The 18,239-nt window shown below is 41.6% G+C and overlaps 1 protein-coding gene and 1 pseudogene across 1 annotated transcript in view; both read left to right on the top strand.

The window, feature by feature from the left end:
• The window catches only part of LOC124613239, a 39,362-nt gene that overhangs the window by 10,201 nt on the left and 10,922 nt on the right, over positions 1–18,239 (top strand). Inside the window, exons 3-5 of the mRNA XM_047141916.1 lie at positions 577–629; positions 5,544–5,579; positions 16,417–16,543. Of these exons, the coding sequence (XP_046997872.1) occupies positions 577–629; positions 5,544–5,579; positions 16,417–16,543 (216 nt within the window). The remainder of the gene's footprint in view (positions 1–576; positions 630–5,543; positions 5,580–16,416; positions 16,544–18,239) is intronic.
• LOC124614618 lies at positions 12,284–12,400 on the top strand (annotated as a pseudogene).

The following is an 18,239-nucleotide window of genomic DNA, read 5'->3' as shown; positions in this document are numbered from 1 at the left end:
AGTGTAGTACCGGTATATTTTACTTTACCACAGTACAGATCTTTGTGAAACCGGCAGTGTTCATAAAAGATTACAAATGGAAAGTAATAATTTTAAAAATATCGAGAGTATCAAGAAAACATATGTTACATTCCGCGATTGGTATGCACACACAAAAATTTTGGAAAGTCGGCGCCCTGTGTGCCACGTACCTCAAGAAAACTAAACACTGCTGTATCGTTTTCCAAAGTAGACCAACATATTATTTAGCAGGTAGTCAGAATGTTTTGGCTCATCAGAGTAATTTCACACGACCTATAGTGCGTACGCAAGCGCGCGCGCGCGCGTGTGTGTGTGTGTGTGTGAGAGAGAGAGAGAGAGAGAGAGAGAGAAAAGGGGGAGGGGGGTTGCAAAACTATTTTGAGCAATTTAACATAACTAAAACTAAGGATCCCAAGAATTCTACAGATTCTTTTTGAAAAATGTGCAACTGCCTTTGTGTCGTTAATTATTTTTTGCGTCTTGAACAGTGTTCCGCGCTGTGAAGTGATCGATACATGTGCGATGTCTCTGACTGCTGCTTTTCCTTGTCTGCAGATAGTCTGGATGGCCTCAAAACCAACAAGAAGGCCACAACAACAGAGGAGAAGGTAAGTTAGTCAGAGGAGCCACACTCTATAGGCAAGCTGATCAGTCGTCCTAGAAGAATGTATCTTTGTCTGCTTTGTGTATCATTCCGTCTCAAGAAGTATGGAACGAAGTTAAATATTAAGCAAAGTCAAGTGCCAATTAGGTATGAGTAATCACCATTTTTACACTACTTAATCATGATTGGGGTGATTACATAAGAATTAAGTTTTAATTATATTTCTCTCTTCGTTCCTGCTCGTTGTCTAGGGTCGGGTCTGTTCGCTTTTTTCGTCATTTACTAAAATTACCTCAGATATTCACGACGAAATTTTCACAGACAAGTGAGGGAAATGACAAACATCTTGAGAGGAGTGGCGCAGTATCTTTCAAGTCGTAAGTTACTCGCAGACTGACTGACATTAACTTAATAAGGCAAAAACTTAACACAGGCTCACAGAATTTGAGCACAACACCCACACTTACAATCTCGCATTTCCCGCAAGAATTCTGTCTAGACAGAAATTTGTTAATGTCAGTAATTTTATAATTTGCGTAGTAATTTTGGCAAAAACCTGAGAAATAGATTACACGAATATAGTGCAGGTTATTCAAACGTTACTCAATAACTTAACAAATAATTTTTCTAAAATTAAAATTTTACTTTGAAATATGTAGAAAAAGAGCTTTTAACTGATTTACGTCAAACTTAAACATACCTTTCATCCCCGTAGAAATTTTAGGTAATAAATACTTTGTAGGTACCGAAATATGATTGCATTTCTTTGAATAGAGTGTTTTAATAAAACTAACTGCACTGTTTGAATCAGGCGACTGCTAACTGAGTACTGAATAATAATGTTTATTGTGAAAAATCTTTAATAAAATGTACTGTGTTACACATTAGTTTCCCCTTTTGTCTTCAATTCATTCCTTTTTTTTTTTTTAAATAAAGGTTGTGATGACGATCAGTTATTACAATATGTTAAACATTCTTGACAATAGCTCGAAACAAATGTTTTCATTACTTACAACACATGCTGAATGATGTACAGGATTGGACATAAATATGAATATGCATCGAGAAATGCATGCTTAAATTCAGATGCTAGCTAAGCTTGCAGGATGCGCTGTAGAATTTGACCATGAACGGCACCTGACCACTGTCCTCAATACATGTCAGTCACGGTTGGCAAAGTGTTTGGTGTTCCAAGGGGCACCGCATCGAAGGTCTACAACGCTTACAGAGAAAGCGGAAAAATATCATCTGTCGAGTCACAAGGCGGACGAAAGCGTGGGGTGAGTGATCTTGAGGACAGTCATTAAAAAGGATTGTTACGATTAATAAGAAGACAACAGCTCTAAAAGTTACTGTAGAACTCAATGTCGCAAACGCTGTCAGCACCAAAACGTCACGAAGAGTGCTCCAGAAGCAGGTATTTGGAGGGCGAGCTGGAATTATTCAAATGTTCCTAACAAGAAAACATTATGCCGAAGCCACAATACCTGGTCTATGGAGCAGTGGAAGAATGTCGTTTAACCGGAGGAGTCTTGCTTCACATTGTTTCCAACTTGTGGCCAGGTTTACGCCCCATGTGCGAAACATGGAGGGCGTTAGATGATGATTTGGGCAGCCATATCGCGATATCTTAAGAGCCCAGTGGGTAAGAAATGATGGGACAAAAAGAAAGCTTCAAGAGTGGAATTAAAATTCACAATGAGATGATATCAATGGTAACATTCCTTGATGACACTACTATCCCCAGCGGAAATGAAGAAGAATTACATGATATGCTGAATGAAATGAACACTGTAATGGGTACAGAATACAGACTGAGAGCAAATAGAATAAACTCGAAAATAATAAGAAGCAGCAGAAAAAAGAACAGCGAGAAACTTAGCAACGGAATTGCCCATCCTATAGTGCAATGTTTGTACGCCAACGATGATGTTGTGTTCTAACGCAACGGGGCCCTGTTCACACAGCTTGCATCATGCGAGACTGGTTTTGTGATCACAACAATGAATTGTCGCATCTCCTCTAGACATAACAATCACCAGATCTCAATGTCATAGAGCCTTTGTGGTCTACTTTGGAGAGAAGCGTGATCGTTATCAACCTCCATCATCGTCGTCTGAACTTGCCACTATTATGCAGTAAGAATGGTATAAGACGCTCTTGAAAACCATGCAGGACTGTATTTATCCACTCCGAGATGACTGGAAGCTATATAGAATGCCAAAGGTTTTCCTACGCCGAATTAATCATCTTAAACTGTTGTATTGGTGGTGTTTACATATTTTTGTCCACCTCCTATAATTAACTTATACAGGTATATCACAAGGTTGTAAGTAGGCTGTTTAGGTTTTTATGTTGGTAACGCCACGTAGCGCTCTGTATGAAAATCACTGACTGTGCTGGGTGCAGCTTGTGGCTGGTTTGCATTGTTGGAATTTTTGCTATTGTAGTGTTGGGCAGTTGGATGTGAACAGCGCGTAGCGTTTCGCAGTTGGAGGTGAGCCACCAGCAGTGGTGGATGTGGGGAGAGGGATGTAAGAGTTTTTTGATAGCGGACGATATGGACATGTGTCCGTCAGAAAGAGGAAATTTATAAGACTGGATGTCATATATATACTACACTATTAAGGTAAATACATTGTTTGTTCTCGATCAAAATCTTTCATTTGCTAACTATGCCTATCAGTAGTTAGTGCCTTCAGTAGTTAGAATATTTTATTTTGCTGGCAGTATTGGCGCTCGCTGTACTGCAGTAATTTGAGTACCGAAGATTTTGTGAGGTAAGTGATTCATGTAAGGTATAGGTTATTATTAGTCAGGGCCATTCCTTTGTAGGGATTATCGAAAGTCAGATTGCGTTGCGCTAAAAATATTTTGTGTCAGTTTAGTGACGATCAGAATATGTAAAGAGAGAAATGTCTGAGTACGTTCAGTTTTGCTCAGCTGTTTGAAAATCAAATAACGTAAAGGTTTTCCAGCACTGTCATTTATAAATTTTTCTAAGGGGATGTTTCAAAGTGTATCTCATAATACAGATGTAACTTAGTGTCGAGAGCTTTTTTAAGCATCGGCAGCGACTACTACGGTAATGGAATTTTACCTACTCTTCGTATCTATTTCAATCTTTATATCTCGATCTAAAGTCCCCAAGCGTTCTTATGGTACTTGGCGGAGGGTGCCTTGTGTACCACTGCTCCTCCCTCGCCCTCGTTTCCTGTTCCAATTACGAATGGTTCGTGAAAGAACTATTGTTGGTAAGCATCTGTATGAGCTCAAATAGCTCTACTTTTATCATAGTGGTCTTTTCACGAATTATAGGAAGGAGGATTTAATGTTTTGGTTCACTCTTTTACAAATACACGCTCTCAGAATAACAATAAACCACACTATGATGAACACCTTGTTCGTAGCTTCTGCCACAGCAGTTGCCTAAGCGCTTCTCAGACGATTTCGTGCCTACTTGTTGAACCTGTATCGTACAGCACTGGTCTTCTTTAGATCTGCTGTATTTCCTCTGTCAGTCGTATACAGTATTAATCCAATGCTGACGAGCAATATTCAACGATTGGCCATGCGAGGGTCTACTTTTATCATCGTGGTCTTTTCACGATTTATAAGTAGGAGGAAGTAATGTTTTGGTCCACTCTTTTAGAAATACACACTATCATAATAACAACAAACCTCACCATGATGTACAACACCTTGTTTGTAGCTTCTGCCACTGCAGTTGCCTAAGCGCTTGTCAGACGATTTGGTGCCTACTTATTGAACCTGTATCGGAAAGCACTGGTCTTCTATTGATCTGCTGTATTTCCACTGTCAGTCGTATACGGTTCTAATCCAACACTGACGAGCAATATTCAAATATTGGGCAAGCGAGGGTTTTCTAAGTCAACTAAATTGTGAGTACACCACACTTCCTGAGGATTATTCGAATTAATCTCAGTGTGGCATTGCCTTATCTGCGAGTAGTTTTATGTGGTCGTTTCTCCATAAATTGCTTCTTACGTGTACATCCAGACAGTTGACGTATATCACTGCTTCAATGACTGGTCTGCATCGTGCACTCGGAAAATACTGGGGCTTTCTACACAATTAAGCACGACACATTTGTTTATGTTGAGCCTTAACGACAATCTCTGTCATATTCCGTTTCGATGCCTTAATGGTTTCATATTGTATGGACAAATGACTTTTATCCGTTTACGTATTTAACAAATAAAAATAAAAACAACTTTTAAATAATTTATTTCATGACCTAAACATAGCTGTGCCCATCTTTTTAACCGTTCAAAAATGTTAATTTGTTTCCCGCCAGACTGAGAACCAGCAGTCTACTTGAAAAGAGATTATAACTATCTTCAATGAATCAAACATATTTGTACCAACTAGGACAAAAAGTCACACTGAAGCAGACCGTATGTTTACTGGCTCATTTTGGCTTATATTATCCTATACTTTCAACCACGACAGTTTCCGCTGTTAATTATGATTCCACTACATTCCATTACCTTTATTCTAGTTTTCTTGATGGGTGTCTTACAATTGTTCTCTAAGACACTATCAATTTCGTTCAACCGGCCCTCCCATTCCTTTGTGTTCTTTGCCACAATTAGAATGCCATCAGGAGATCTTTGTAACTCGAAACACAAGGATCCCTGCATATATGTAGAGGAATAGTTTTTTTTCCTCTGAACCCGAAGAATCTCATCGTTTAAAAGTTATTGCTGGGCGTTAGTAAGTCTACTACACTAAATAGTTTGTTTAATATTTAAGATTTATATTTTTTCCAAAGTGTTAATCCTATCACTTGTATACATACAAATTTTGTAGCAATATTATTGTGCTTCGGTAGTTCGTAAGGTATCAACTGGATTAAGGAGTCAATGGTAAATGTCATTTTTCTTTCTGATTTCAGTGTTTTATCGGCTGCATGTTGAAGTCCGTTCATGGGGTAAGTCCTGTTGCTGCGCTCGCACCAGGGGAATTTGCGCTTAGGCCGCTCATGTTGAGTTAAAATCAGTTGACTGACTAGTTTAGCTAGCTGGCAATTTGAAACTCTTTCAATAAAAGTCACCGCTTTAACATAACATTTTGTTACCTATGTTGAACCAGAACTCCACCGAAAAAATTTCTACTCTTGTTCAGGGATATTTTCCGTATATTTTGGTACAAGGGATCCTTGGTCTCCAGTGTGTCGCTAAAAAGTAATTAAATTTTGTTTGATTTACTATCTCCATTTATCTTTGAACCTGTATTACATGGAGAATACAGGGTGTGATTATATTTCCTTCCATCTACATCTATATGCGTACTCAGTAAATCACACTTAATTGTCTGGCACACTTGGAGGACAGATTTTGAGGTCAGTTTCCTTACACCAAACAAGAAAGAAATGTTTGGTAAACATATGCTCTATAACGCATTCCTTAGGAGGTGTGAGCAATTGTTAATCTTTGATACTGTGAAACACATTTCTTCTACTGCAAGCTCTTTCCGCATTTTGGGAGGAAGTAGTATGAACCAAAAGGAGAAAAATTTCAGTGGAAGAGATGTCTTTCTCAGTAGCCAGGATGAACAAGTGCTCACATCTCTTCAGGTATACATTTTAGTGCCCACATTTATCAGACTTCCATTTCTTGTTTTGTTGTAAGGAACCTATCCTCAAGGTCTGTAAATGGAATATAGTTACACCATGCATATGCACAACAGTGTAAATGTCGACGGTATGCGCTGCGTGTCGCGAATTCGAACAAATTTTTTCCATTCGCTCACAGTACTTAAAGTAGTAAAGGAGTTTTGCTATTTGGGGAGCAAAATAACTGATGATGGTTGAAGTAGAGAGGATATAAAATGTAGACTGGCAATGGCAAGGAAAGCGTTTCTGAAGAAGAGAAATTTGTTAGCATCGAGTATAGATTTAAGTGTCAGGAAGTATTTTCTGAAAGTATTTGCATGGAGTGTAGCCATGTATGGAAGTGAAACATGGATGATAAATAGTTTGGACAAGAAGAGAATAGAAGCTTTCGAAATGTGGTGCTACAGAAGAATTCTGAAGATTAGATGGGTAGATCACATAACTAATGAGGAGGTATTGAATAGAATTGGGGAGAAGAGGAGTTTGTGGCACAACTTGACAAGAAGAAGGGATCGGTTGGTAGGACATGTTCTGAGGCATCAAGGGATCACAATTTAGCATTTGAGGGCAGCGTGGAGGGTAAAAGTCGTAGAGGGAGACCAAGAGATGAATACACTAAGCAGATTCAGAAGGATGTAGGTTGCAGCAGGTACTGGGAGGTGAAGAAGCTTGCACAGGATAGAGTAGCATGGAGAGCTGCATCAAACCAGTCTCTGGACTGAAGACAACAACAACAACAACTTGCTGTTGAGAACAGTGACGCCCACTTTACATGATATGTAAATTAAGGGTAAGGGGGGGGGGGGGGGAAGAGAAGGCAAGCAGAAGAGGTTATTGATGTCAGATGCTAGGCTGCATTAAGTGGAATCAGCAGCGACAAATGAAAATGTGCGGCGGACGTGGATTCGAACTCGGGGTCTCCCGATTATTAGGCAGTTGCGTTCTTTTATATCGTCATCAGTGGGCTTCGAACCTTTTTTTACATTTTTTTTCGGTATTGTTCGTTGCGTTTGGTCCGGGTGGACGTCACAAGACATCCGTTCAAGTTGATCGTGGATTCCTTTACTCAGTTTTTTTTATTACAGAGGGCTAGCAACCCTCTGACCGAACACGCTGAGATACCGTGCCGGCCGTTAACCACTGCGCCAGCCAGACACGGTTCTCATCATGGCTGTGCACACTATCTCTGCACGCCTCTCGGCTGACCCAGCGCTATCTAGCCACAGTCCCTGTCCACGTCCTCCATGCTCACTACTCACAGATTCCCTGTGGTGGTTGGACATACGCAATGATACAGGGCAGTATAGTTAGGTTTGCCCTCCCGGCTAGCCGAGCGGTATAGCGCGCTGCTCCCCAAGCGGGAAGGGGTGCCGGTCCCCGATACGAATCTGCCCGGTGGATTAACGTCGAGGTCCGCTATGCTGGCCAGTCTGTGGATGGTTTTTAAGGCAACCTACCTCGGCGAATGCACGCTGGTTCTCCTCATTTTGCCTCACTTACACTGTGTCGGCAATCGTTGCGCAAACACCGTTTCCACGTATGCGTAGGCCATAATTATTCTGCCACGCAAACACCCAACCGCGCAATAACCCTGGGTTCAGTGGGAGGCGGTGGTGGGGTGGGTGGACTGATGTGAGTTGTTGTGGGGTTGTGAACCACTGAGGGCTATGGTGGGACGAAGCCTCTCCGTCGGTTCTAGGTCCCCGATTTAATACATGCATAGAAGGGTAGGTTTAGTGATTGAGAGTTGGCCTATGTCACACTGTCTATGGGTCAACTGGATGCAACGGAAGAACGGCACGTCGACCTAATACTCAGCGACGGCAAAAACGTTACATTTGTTTTACATCTCTACGTGGGCTCCTACGAGAACTTGGATCATCCCGTGGCAGAACTGTACGAGATATGCGAGAACACGGTAACTGGAAGAGAATGTATTACCTACCATTTCTGACAATGGTGCCACCAGTTGTCAGTGTGTTGCACGAGCTCTTGACGCAACCTGAACATATGAATGGAGCTAGATTGTTTCCAAACAAGACACACAGCTCACATCGTCGTCATCTGGACCGCTGATCAGATATTTTGAGGCCATACAAATTAAAAAATAAATGGAGGCAACAAATCAAGAGAAACGTAATTACTCCTTAACGAGCTACCGGACACCACAGACTTCTTATAGCAAAATACTCAGAATATATTCCTGAACAGCATCCGAAATTTTATGCCGTCCTGATTTAATTCTATATTCACTGTTAGTACTCAATGTTTCGTTTGTATTGTCTGCTATGTATTTATGTCCTATCGTCAGTGATTAACAATTTCATTGTAAAAAATTTTAAGCACAGCCAGTAGGATGGAAAGAAACGATCAATCACTGTAAGTAACTGCCAAGGTTTTCTCAACAAAGGTTTTCTCTATGAAGGAAAGGAATCCACCCACCTCGAATAGATCCTTGACTCTGAGATAACTTACAATTCATAAGTCTTGATCGTGTCTTCGTTCCCCTCTGAGCAAAGTATACATTCTTGGTGACGTTTACAAACTGATGTCACAGACACGCCACCGGAGGTCCATTTGCAGTTAGAGGCTACTGGTGTCCTGCAGCAGGTCAAAGGAAACGAAAATCAGATACGATGTAGCTTCTTTTTTCAAACAGAAATGAGGGAAGGGTCAACAACTTCTCCAATTACTTTTGCTTTATTGTTGAGGAAAAAAAAAAATTTTCAAATTCCTTGGACTTTAATGACACCAGAAATGATTTAAGGTACTTTATTATAACTGATGAAATAAATATTTCATTGCTCTTGATTTTTGTTGCTGGTGGACACTTCTTTTGGCATCGCCAGTTATTTTGATACCCAAACAGCCGAAATCGTCTACTACTATTTGACGCCTAACTTTCTGCTCAAATTCCGTCAGCGCCATCTGACTTATTTCAACGGAACATAATTTCAGTTCTGTGTTCGAAGTGTCTTGTAGCCATCATACATGTAAGTAATAGACATTAAAGCAAAACACCACAGGTTATAAGCACATATTGTCTCCCATAATACGTAACCTGTAGCACGCAACATAATGTACGCTGACGATGAGCGCGGTTTTCGATACCGGACCGAAACAACAACAATGTAAAAAGCAAGCAGCCTTGTCCTTGTCTTTGCATAAAAATAATGCCATTTATTAAATGAATTAACCTTGTTTTACCTCTTTTGATGTTTATCTCACAAACTCTTTTCAAGAGACTATCCATTCCTTTTAACTGCTTTGCCAAGTCCTTTGCCGTCTCTGATAGAATTAAATACCGTTTGTAAACCTTAAACTGTTTATTTCGTCTCCTTGAACTATCCAAATTCCTCGTTGGTTTCCTTTACTGCTTGCTCATTCTTCAGACTGAATAACATCTGGGAAAGGCTACAACGCTGTCTCAGTCCCTTCGCGGCTGATGCTTCCCTTTCACGTCTTTCGACTCTTCTGGTTTCTTTCTGCACGAGCCATATATTACTTTTGGCTCCATGTGTTTTATCCCTACTACCTCCAGAATTTCCAAGACTGTGTCCAATCAACATTTTCAAAAGCTTTCTCTAAATCTACAATGCTATAAAATTAGGTTTGCCTTCTTTCAGGCTTTCTTCTCAGATAAGTCTTAGAGTCAGCATCTGTTGCGTATTCCTAAATTTCCCCGGAACCCAAAATGATCTTCCCGAAGGTCGAATTCCGCTAGTTTCCCATTTTTCTGATCAAAATTTGCGTCAGTGTTTAACAAGTATGATTCATTAAACTTATGGTTCGGCAATATTCATACCTGACAGCACCTACCTTCTTCGGAATTGGTATTATTACATTCTTCTTGAACTCTGAGGATGTTTCTTCTTCTTCTTCTGCCTATCCATTAATGGAAGTTGGTGACCACGGTATTTATCTTTATTCTATGATCCGAAGTTTGTAGTAGTTGGTCTGCACTTGGTAATCTTGTCTACTGCTTTGTTACATAACCAAAATATTCCTCTTCGTCCTTTTCTTCTTTCACCCCCAACCTTGCCTTTTTCATCTGGAGAGGTGTATATTTGCTCTTTCACACGATGTGTCCTAAGTATACAGTATTTATTCTGTTTAATGGTGCTCACGTTTCTCGCTGTTTGCTTAATCGTAGTAACACTTAGATGTTAGTTATTCTCAATGTAGAAGGTATTTTAAGCTTTCTGCGCTGAAAGCAGATTTCAAATGCCTTGATCATCTTTACTTTTGGCGTATGTTAGTGTGCATCCTTCAGAAATGTGTGCAAGTACCGATCTAATTTTCTGGAATTTTATGATAGCATTACTGAAGTTTTCTTAGCGGTATTTTATCTCTGCTCTTCACAGAACCATATTCCAAGGTACTTAAACTTGTCCACTCTTTTTATTACGGAGCCATTGAATCGTAGATCTGCATTTTTAAAGGCGTTCTGCTAAATTGGGACAATTATAAACGCGTGTTTTTAGTGTTAATATTCAGATGTAGATTCGTGTCGTTATCTCCTACTACGTTGACGAGTTACTGAAGATCATTTGACTCATCAGCAATCAGCACAGTATCCTCAGCATAGTGAATGTTGTTGATGAAGACTCTATTAACCTTTGCGCCATTTTCTAAATCACAATGTGCTTCCTGAAATATATTCTCTGAGTAAAAAACTGAATAGCAGAGGTGACATAACGCACGCTTGCCGTACCCTCTACAGAAGTAACTAAGTTGATGACCTTTATTTATACAGCGAATGTCTTTCTCGTCTATACCCATTCTTTTGAGAATTTTCGTAAATTTATGATGTTGTACTCAATCAAAATCTTGTTTGTAATCAATTCAAGAAAGGCTCACACTTTTATCCTGAACATAGCACTTTTTCACTTGAACTTGTACTGCAACTATTGCTTCTCTTGGTTCAAATGGTTCAAATGGCTCTGAGCACTATGGGACTCAACTGCTGAGGTCATCAGTCCCCTAGAACTTAGAACTAGTTAAACCTAACTAACCTAAGGACATCACAAACATCCATGCCCGAGGCAGGATTCGAACCTGCGACCGTAGCGGCCTTGCGGTTCCAGACTGCAGCGCCGTTAACCGCACGGCCACTTCGGCCGGCGCTTCTCTTGCACGTAAACATTTCACACACCTTTCAAATAACCTTCGATGAATGACTTTCAGAAATATTTTCAGCAAATAGCTCATAAGACTAATGAGTCTATGAATTCACATATTAGAGCATTCGCCTTTCTTGGCAAGGAAATGAAAGCTGATACGGCATTGAAATTAGGAGCAATGCAAATTTTGCTAAAATTGTTTGTACTAGACTCCTATACTTTCTTCACCAAGAAGTCCAATGAGTGCAAATGGAATTTCATGAGGTACTGTGGATTCATTGTTTTAACAGTTTCGTGTGGCTTTATCGGTCGCTTTTTTTCATAACTGAAGGTCCTGTTACCTTATCGTTCGTAGAAATCTCAGCGTTTCGTTTGTCATTTGGAAAGACGTTCCTGATACTGTCTTTCAATATCTCTTTCTTCTCTGTCTCATCAGGAACTATTTTATAATTTTTGTTGGCTACCAAAGAGACATTTCTTCTTCCATATTGTAGCTTTTTATATAATTTAAAAACATCATGGGGAACTTGCAAGCTTTCAGTGTCTTCATATTCGAGATGCCACAATTTATATTCTGTTGTTCTGATTGCCGACCACGTATGTTCCTAAAAATTATTGTAAACTATTAGATCCGTCTGGGTTTGCCTTCGGCGTTCACCCACCAATGAAAGAATTTCATCAGGCATCCATTTCTTTTTAAAACCCCTTTTCTTTCACATCCTAGTGTCTCTTAAGCAGTCGTTATCATAATGTTTTCATCTCTTCCTAACTTTGATATAGTTCTCTTCATCAATCAAGGAGGTCTTTGTGGTCACTATTTTACTGTTGATATATATGATCACTTGATTTATCAATTCAGGCTGTTTCAGTTTTTCATAAGCTACTGTCCTAGGTTTGGGCAACGGCCATGCCGCATTGGATACACCGGTTCCCGTGAGATCACCGAAGTTAAGCGCTGTTGGGCATGGCCGGCACTTGGATGGGTGACGATCCAGCGACCATGCACTGTTGCCCTTTTTCGGGATGCACGCAGCCTCGTGATGCCAATTGAGGAGCAACTCGACCGAATAGTAGCGGCTTCGGTCAAGAATACCATCTTAACGGCCGGGAGAGCGGTGTGCTGACCCCTCGCCCCTCCTATCCGCATCCTCCACTGAGGATGACACGGCGGTCGAATGGTCCCGGTAGGCCACTCGTGGCCTGAAGATGGAGTGCTTACTGTCCTAGGTTTAGCTTTCTGTTTTACGAGTTTTGTTTTTAGAGACACTAAGTGTAGAGTATGGCCAGATGGATCATCTGTTCTGGAAGAAATGGATGGTCTGGTGACTCAGGTTCCAAAACGCTTATCGATTAAAATATAGTCTGTCTAGTTGCGAATAACGTTACCTTGCTGTCTGCCGTATATTTCCATGTATAGCTATATGGCACAAGCATCCTCGTGGTAATTTGAACAAATTATCAGCGAATTTCATGTTTTGTTCCTGGCACAATTGTATTGGGTGATTAACTTTCTCGTTTCATGTTCCTAAAGCAAAAGATTCTAACAAATGTACACATCTGCCTTTTTTCCAATTTGGCTATGGGGTCTCCCATTGTTTTCCAGTATGGCTATGAGGTCTCCTAATATTATATTAATTTCGTATTAAGGGTAAGTACTTTCTTTCTTTGGTCATAGAATGAGTCCACTTCTTGCTCAAGAGTATCAGCATTGGTGCGTAAGCTTGAATGATGTTGATGTTCACTGGACTGGCACTCAGCTTTAAAAAGACAGTTTTATCGGAATATGGGATAAAATCTTTAATACTCTGGGAAATACACTCTGAGACTATGAGGCACTAAGCCGTTTATTTTCATGGATCACATTTGCTAGTTTTCTCACTTCATATACACTTCGAATATTTCATGTTCTAGCACTGATTTTCACTCCTTATATTCGTTTTTAACGTGGACCCACTCAAAACTGCCCTCCTCGACAGCCTGTTGAGGAATGATTTGAAAGTACGGGGCGTTTAGCGGTGAATGTGTCCATGTGGTTCTCCAGGAGGTTTGTCACGTGATATTCCATTGTTTGCCCCCAACATGTCATCCGCTCCTGACATGGAGACAGACGCTGTCAGCAACCTTCGACCGTGGATCAGACGCTGGTGTGCCTTTTGCTCAGTGGAAGGCATTTTATTTCCCTTCTATCAGTCATATCTGGGAGGCATTCCCTTCTCGCTCTAGCCACGACCCAGGGACTCACCCTCTAGGCTACAGGTTTCCATGTTGTTGAAACAGCAAGCAGCTGCCCCCCCCCCCCCAACCGCATTACTCTTTGCATACAATAAGATAAGTTTAGAGATGATATTTTATTTCCCGCACTTTCTGCACTTAAGCATTATTGTAGTAGTTATCAGGGGGTTCTAACAGAGAAAGAATGGGGCTGTGGTGTACAGACGGTAAGGATAATTGGAAAGTAATAGTTTTCAAAGTTGCTGAGTTATTTGTATAATTTGGTGCGTAATACTGTGTTAAAGAATATTGATCAGTGAATGCCCTGATGTTAAGGTAAAAGAGTTTGGGCTTGATAAGTCAGCATCATGATCGAGTGCATAGTGATTGTGGAACGGTGAAATTTGAAGAGGAGTAAGCTAGGTTCAGTACCAACTGGCTAGTTCACCGGTAAGGTGTGGAGAGTGCTTTTAAACTGTCTCACATATCTTACATGAAAGACTGAATAGTTTTGTCATGGCTGGCTTATAAAAGGATCTCAGTAATTCAGAAAGAATACCGTCTTCTCCAAGGGCTTGTTTCGACTTACGTCTTTTAGAGGCCTCTCAAATTCTCCTCAACGTATTATATCTCCCATTTCATCTTCATTTCCTTCCTTTTCTCTTTCTGTAATAATGTCCTCAAATTTGTTTCCGTTGTATAGGGTGATTCCGTGATGATGTTACAAACGATCAGGGATTATGTATAAGGATAAATGTGTCAAGTTTGAGGTAAAGTACCCTAGTCCGGAAACGCCGGAGCCGAAAGCTGTAAGCGAAAATCTACTCCACTTCCGCCATAACCTCGCACAGGGGTCAAACCAAGGGCCCCAACATCTGCACCTTAGCCATGACGTATAGAATTCTCCCTGTTGATGGACTAGTAACGATGTACATAATTTGGAGTCGAGAGATCGAAAATCCTAAGTCTGCGGTACAGTAATAATGAATTCCATTTACCTGTTTCACAAACTGTAAAATTTACAACAGGTGTTCAAAATGGAGTCCGCCTACCGTCAGTGAAGGCATGGCATCGCTGTACAGTCATACCCATCCTAATACCCCAGTGTTGCAGGCAGCGAGAATTCTTACCAGGAGTCCCTCTTCATTCTCGACATTCGTCTCGTACACAAGACTTTTCACATGGCCCCACAAGGAGAAATTAAGTGACGTCCTCTGCCTATCCACTTTTCAGGGCATGGCTAATTCGGGTGTTCACGAATTCTTAGACCAAAATGAGATGTGCCTCGATCACGTAGTACGGTATCCGTTCACGAATAACAAGTCAGATATTTTCCAGGAACCTGAGTGTTATGTCTCTCATTAATGCTTCATACACTAGTGCATTTTAGCGGGGACAAGGAAGAAACTGACCATTTACATTGTAACTGAATATGCCTACACGTTGACGGATAATCTGTGTTGATGGCTCTTGATAACTTTAGCGTAGATATTCTCATCGATCGAACCATGGTTATTGCAAGTCATGAGCGTGCCATCTGTGATTAAAGAGGCCTCGTCCGTGAAATGTACATGCGCAATAGATGATCGACTGCAAGGCTCCCAAAGACTCGTTGACTGAATACAACACGAAGTTCGAAGTCAGCAGGATTCAAAGCATGCACTCTCTGTTGATGGTATCCTTAATACTCGCCACATAATACTGCGAAACATTCATTAGTAATGCAGCTGATAGACTGGTGACTGCAAGCACGTCATCCACTCGAGCAAGCACTGCATCATCTAAGTTGGGAGCCCGTGTAGTTCGTCGAAGGGTTCGATCGTCGTACTGTGGTACGAATTGCCCTCATTCACTTAATCGTTGGAAAGTCGCTCGATTCTCCGCTGCTTCCATTTGTTTGTCCACATACGAAAATCATGTCTCCTAGTTCCCCCATAGCCTGCAACTCCATTTGATTCGGGCTGAACGACGTTAGTACATCAACGAACTTGCAACATGCAGCAGGTGAAAAATAATTCCGCATCTTGTTTTAAAATTGAAATAAATGATTGCAGCTTTATCATAAGCTGCATTAAGAAGTATCCTTCTTTATTTGTTGATAGTGACTAGTGTCGGGCACCTGCGTCTGTCCTTTTACTGTGGTTAAGTCGGCCATAGTGCTGCTCTGACCATTACCGCAGGGCAGTTTTTGTGCATTGGCTTTCGCTTGAATTGTTACGCTTACTAAATGGATTATTTGATCCTGGACATAGGTGGTCAAAACTAATCACCATCAGGAAATAAAAGAAATCTCTTCTTAATGCAACTTATGACGTAGCTACAACGATTTATTTCAGTTATTACGTCAAGTTGTAAACACAGTGTTCTGCTATGACACATACATTGCACACCAGGACTGTTCATATCAGTACATAGTATGCCAACCTCTACATCTCAGTGTTCGTCGGGACTGACTACTCTACAAACTTGGCAACAGCAGTACTGGTACATATATTCATTCCTCTATCACAGATATTAGAACATTTTTGGTTGGGACCCAGTCGTTTGCGGGCCAGGGTCCATTGCCTCAAATTGATACATTTACTCTTCCACAGCGTACCTGAAAGTTTGTAACATCATCAAGGAATCACACTGTAAAGACCGTCTAAGTTGTCCTTCCGTCTGTCAGCTTTCCCTCCTTTGTCTAGCATCAGCTTGCCATTGGAGCACCTTAATATTCATATAGGTACTTCTCCTTTCCCCAAAGGTCTCTTTGAGTTCCCTACTTGCTGTGTTGTCACTTATCACTGCAAAATTCTTTACGTTATGTTTGTTTTCAGATCAACTCTGATGGTGAATACGACGTGGATCTTCTGAAGGAACACATCAATCACTGTCCTGAGCTAATGAAGGACCAGAAGAACAAAGCAGCTGCGATCGAAGTCGCCGAAAGCTGCGCTGGGAAAGGTACGAACCATGTCTCATATGTTACTCTTTGTATCTTCTTCTGAGTCTATTACCGCTCGTTCCTTACAGGAAACTGTTTTAGGAAACTCTCTCGTGGCCCATCGTGTTTTGCAGTAACATTATCGGCAAATGTGCCTGTAAGAATCAAGTAGGAAAATCATAATCGTCTGAAAAAAAAAATACAGTTACGTCATTCGGTATTGGTTTGACGAAATAGTTCACGTGTGAACGGCCGGAAGTCAGTGTCCAGTAGGTATAATATTTCAGCAAGCGTCCACCTTGATATCATTAGGTGCACTGATGAAATGACCGCTTGTCTGTTTGTTTTCGCACCTTTCAGTCTCCTTCAGGGAGAGGTGGAGCGGGCCCCTTGAGAGTTTGCAAGTTGCACGTTGTTCTTTCCAGTCTTCTGAAGTACTGGGTACAAAGTCTGGCCTTTATTAAGTTACGTTGCATGCATGTGTACTAATTTGGAATTTTCTTTTCGTTTCGAATTTTAAGGGACTATTGGGTTATGGGTGGACTAATCTCCCAATTGTGAATAAGGGGGGTGGGGGGATTTGGAACAACTCCAATAGTCACCTTTTGTCCGAGGGAGGCCTCCGTAAACCCTAGTTGGAATTGCTGGAGTTACCACATATTTCGCTCTCAACCGTCATACTGATCGCTGTTCTCGGGGCGACCTTTGAGATCGCCCGCGGGAGGGGCTCCACGTTGACTTGTGTCGCCTTTACTGCTCCGATGTCGACTATCTTGGGCGGAACTTCGGCTGGTCCGCTTGGGTCGTCTGCGACTGCGTGTCCGGCTATTGTTGTCCATGGTGGCCCTCGGTTTTTGAGGACGCAAGTTTGGTTATGTCGCGACTCAGTTGCAGCCACCCGTGGTAGGTTTTCAGCAGCAGGAGGCAGGTAGCTTCCGTCTCGGCGTGAAACGTCGTTCTGAATCTGGTCTGTGCCTCTTACAGGGCAGCGTCGACCACGGCGTACCAGTTCATTCCCAACTCCTCCCTCCAACACGTTATTGCATCCTACATTCGCTTGCCGGTGGCATCTCAGCTGTTCCTGCGCCTGTGCCTGCCCCCGAAGTCAGTTCTTTGTACGGTATTTCCTTCCTCTTCGTAATCTGACTAATTGCAGTTTACTAGCACTTACTAAGTAAGGTTGTCATCTTGGCACCACAGTATCATATCGCGCCGTTGAATGAGCATAAACAAAATGGGGCAGCCCTTTGATGAAGTGAAGTACCGTAGAATTAGCCGTTTCCTCAATTGAAAAGTAAAAAAACGCTGCCACAATCGACGCTAGATGAAAATGTATGGAAACAACGCGCCATCGTGTGACACAGTGGTTAGATGCGGCAGCTGGTTCCAGTGAGGTCAAACAAGTCTGTATGACGGGGATCACAAGAGAAGAGGAGCCCCTAGCGTTTGAAGACCACCTTATCACAATCGAAGCTATAGTGGATAACGAGAATATCATGTTCATAGAACAGTTTACAACATCTTGCACGCATTCGGGACATTACAGAGATCTCCGGATGCTGGGTTCCGCGATAGCTCATGCCCACTGAAAAGGCCAGCTGAACCGATGACGCAGCGAAAATGTCGCAGCTGGGTCAGGCCGATCCAGATGACTTCTTTCGTCATCGAATCAGTTGGGGAGGGGGGGGAGGGGAGTGCTGTGTGCACCGTTTCGAC

This window comes from Schistocerca americana, chromosome 4, assembly GCF_021461395.2.
Source record: "Schistocerca americana isolate TAMUIC-IGC-003095 chromosome 4, iqSchAmer2.1, whole genome shotgun sequence".
NCBI lineage: Eukaryota > Metazoa > Arthropoda > Insecta > Orthoptera > Acrididae > Schistocerca > Schistocerca americana.
The sequence above is the reverse complement of the archived record's forward strand: the minus strand, read 5'-3'. Positions and strand labels throughout refer to the sequence as shown.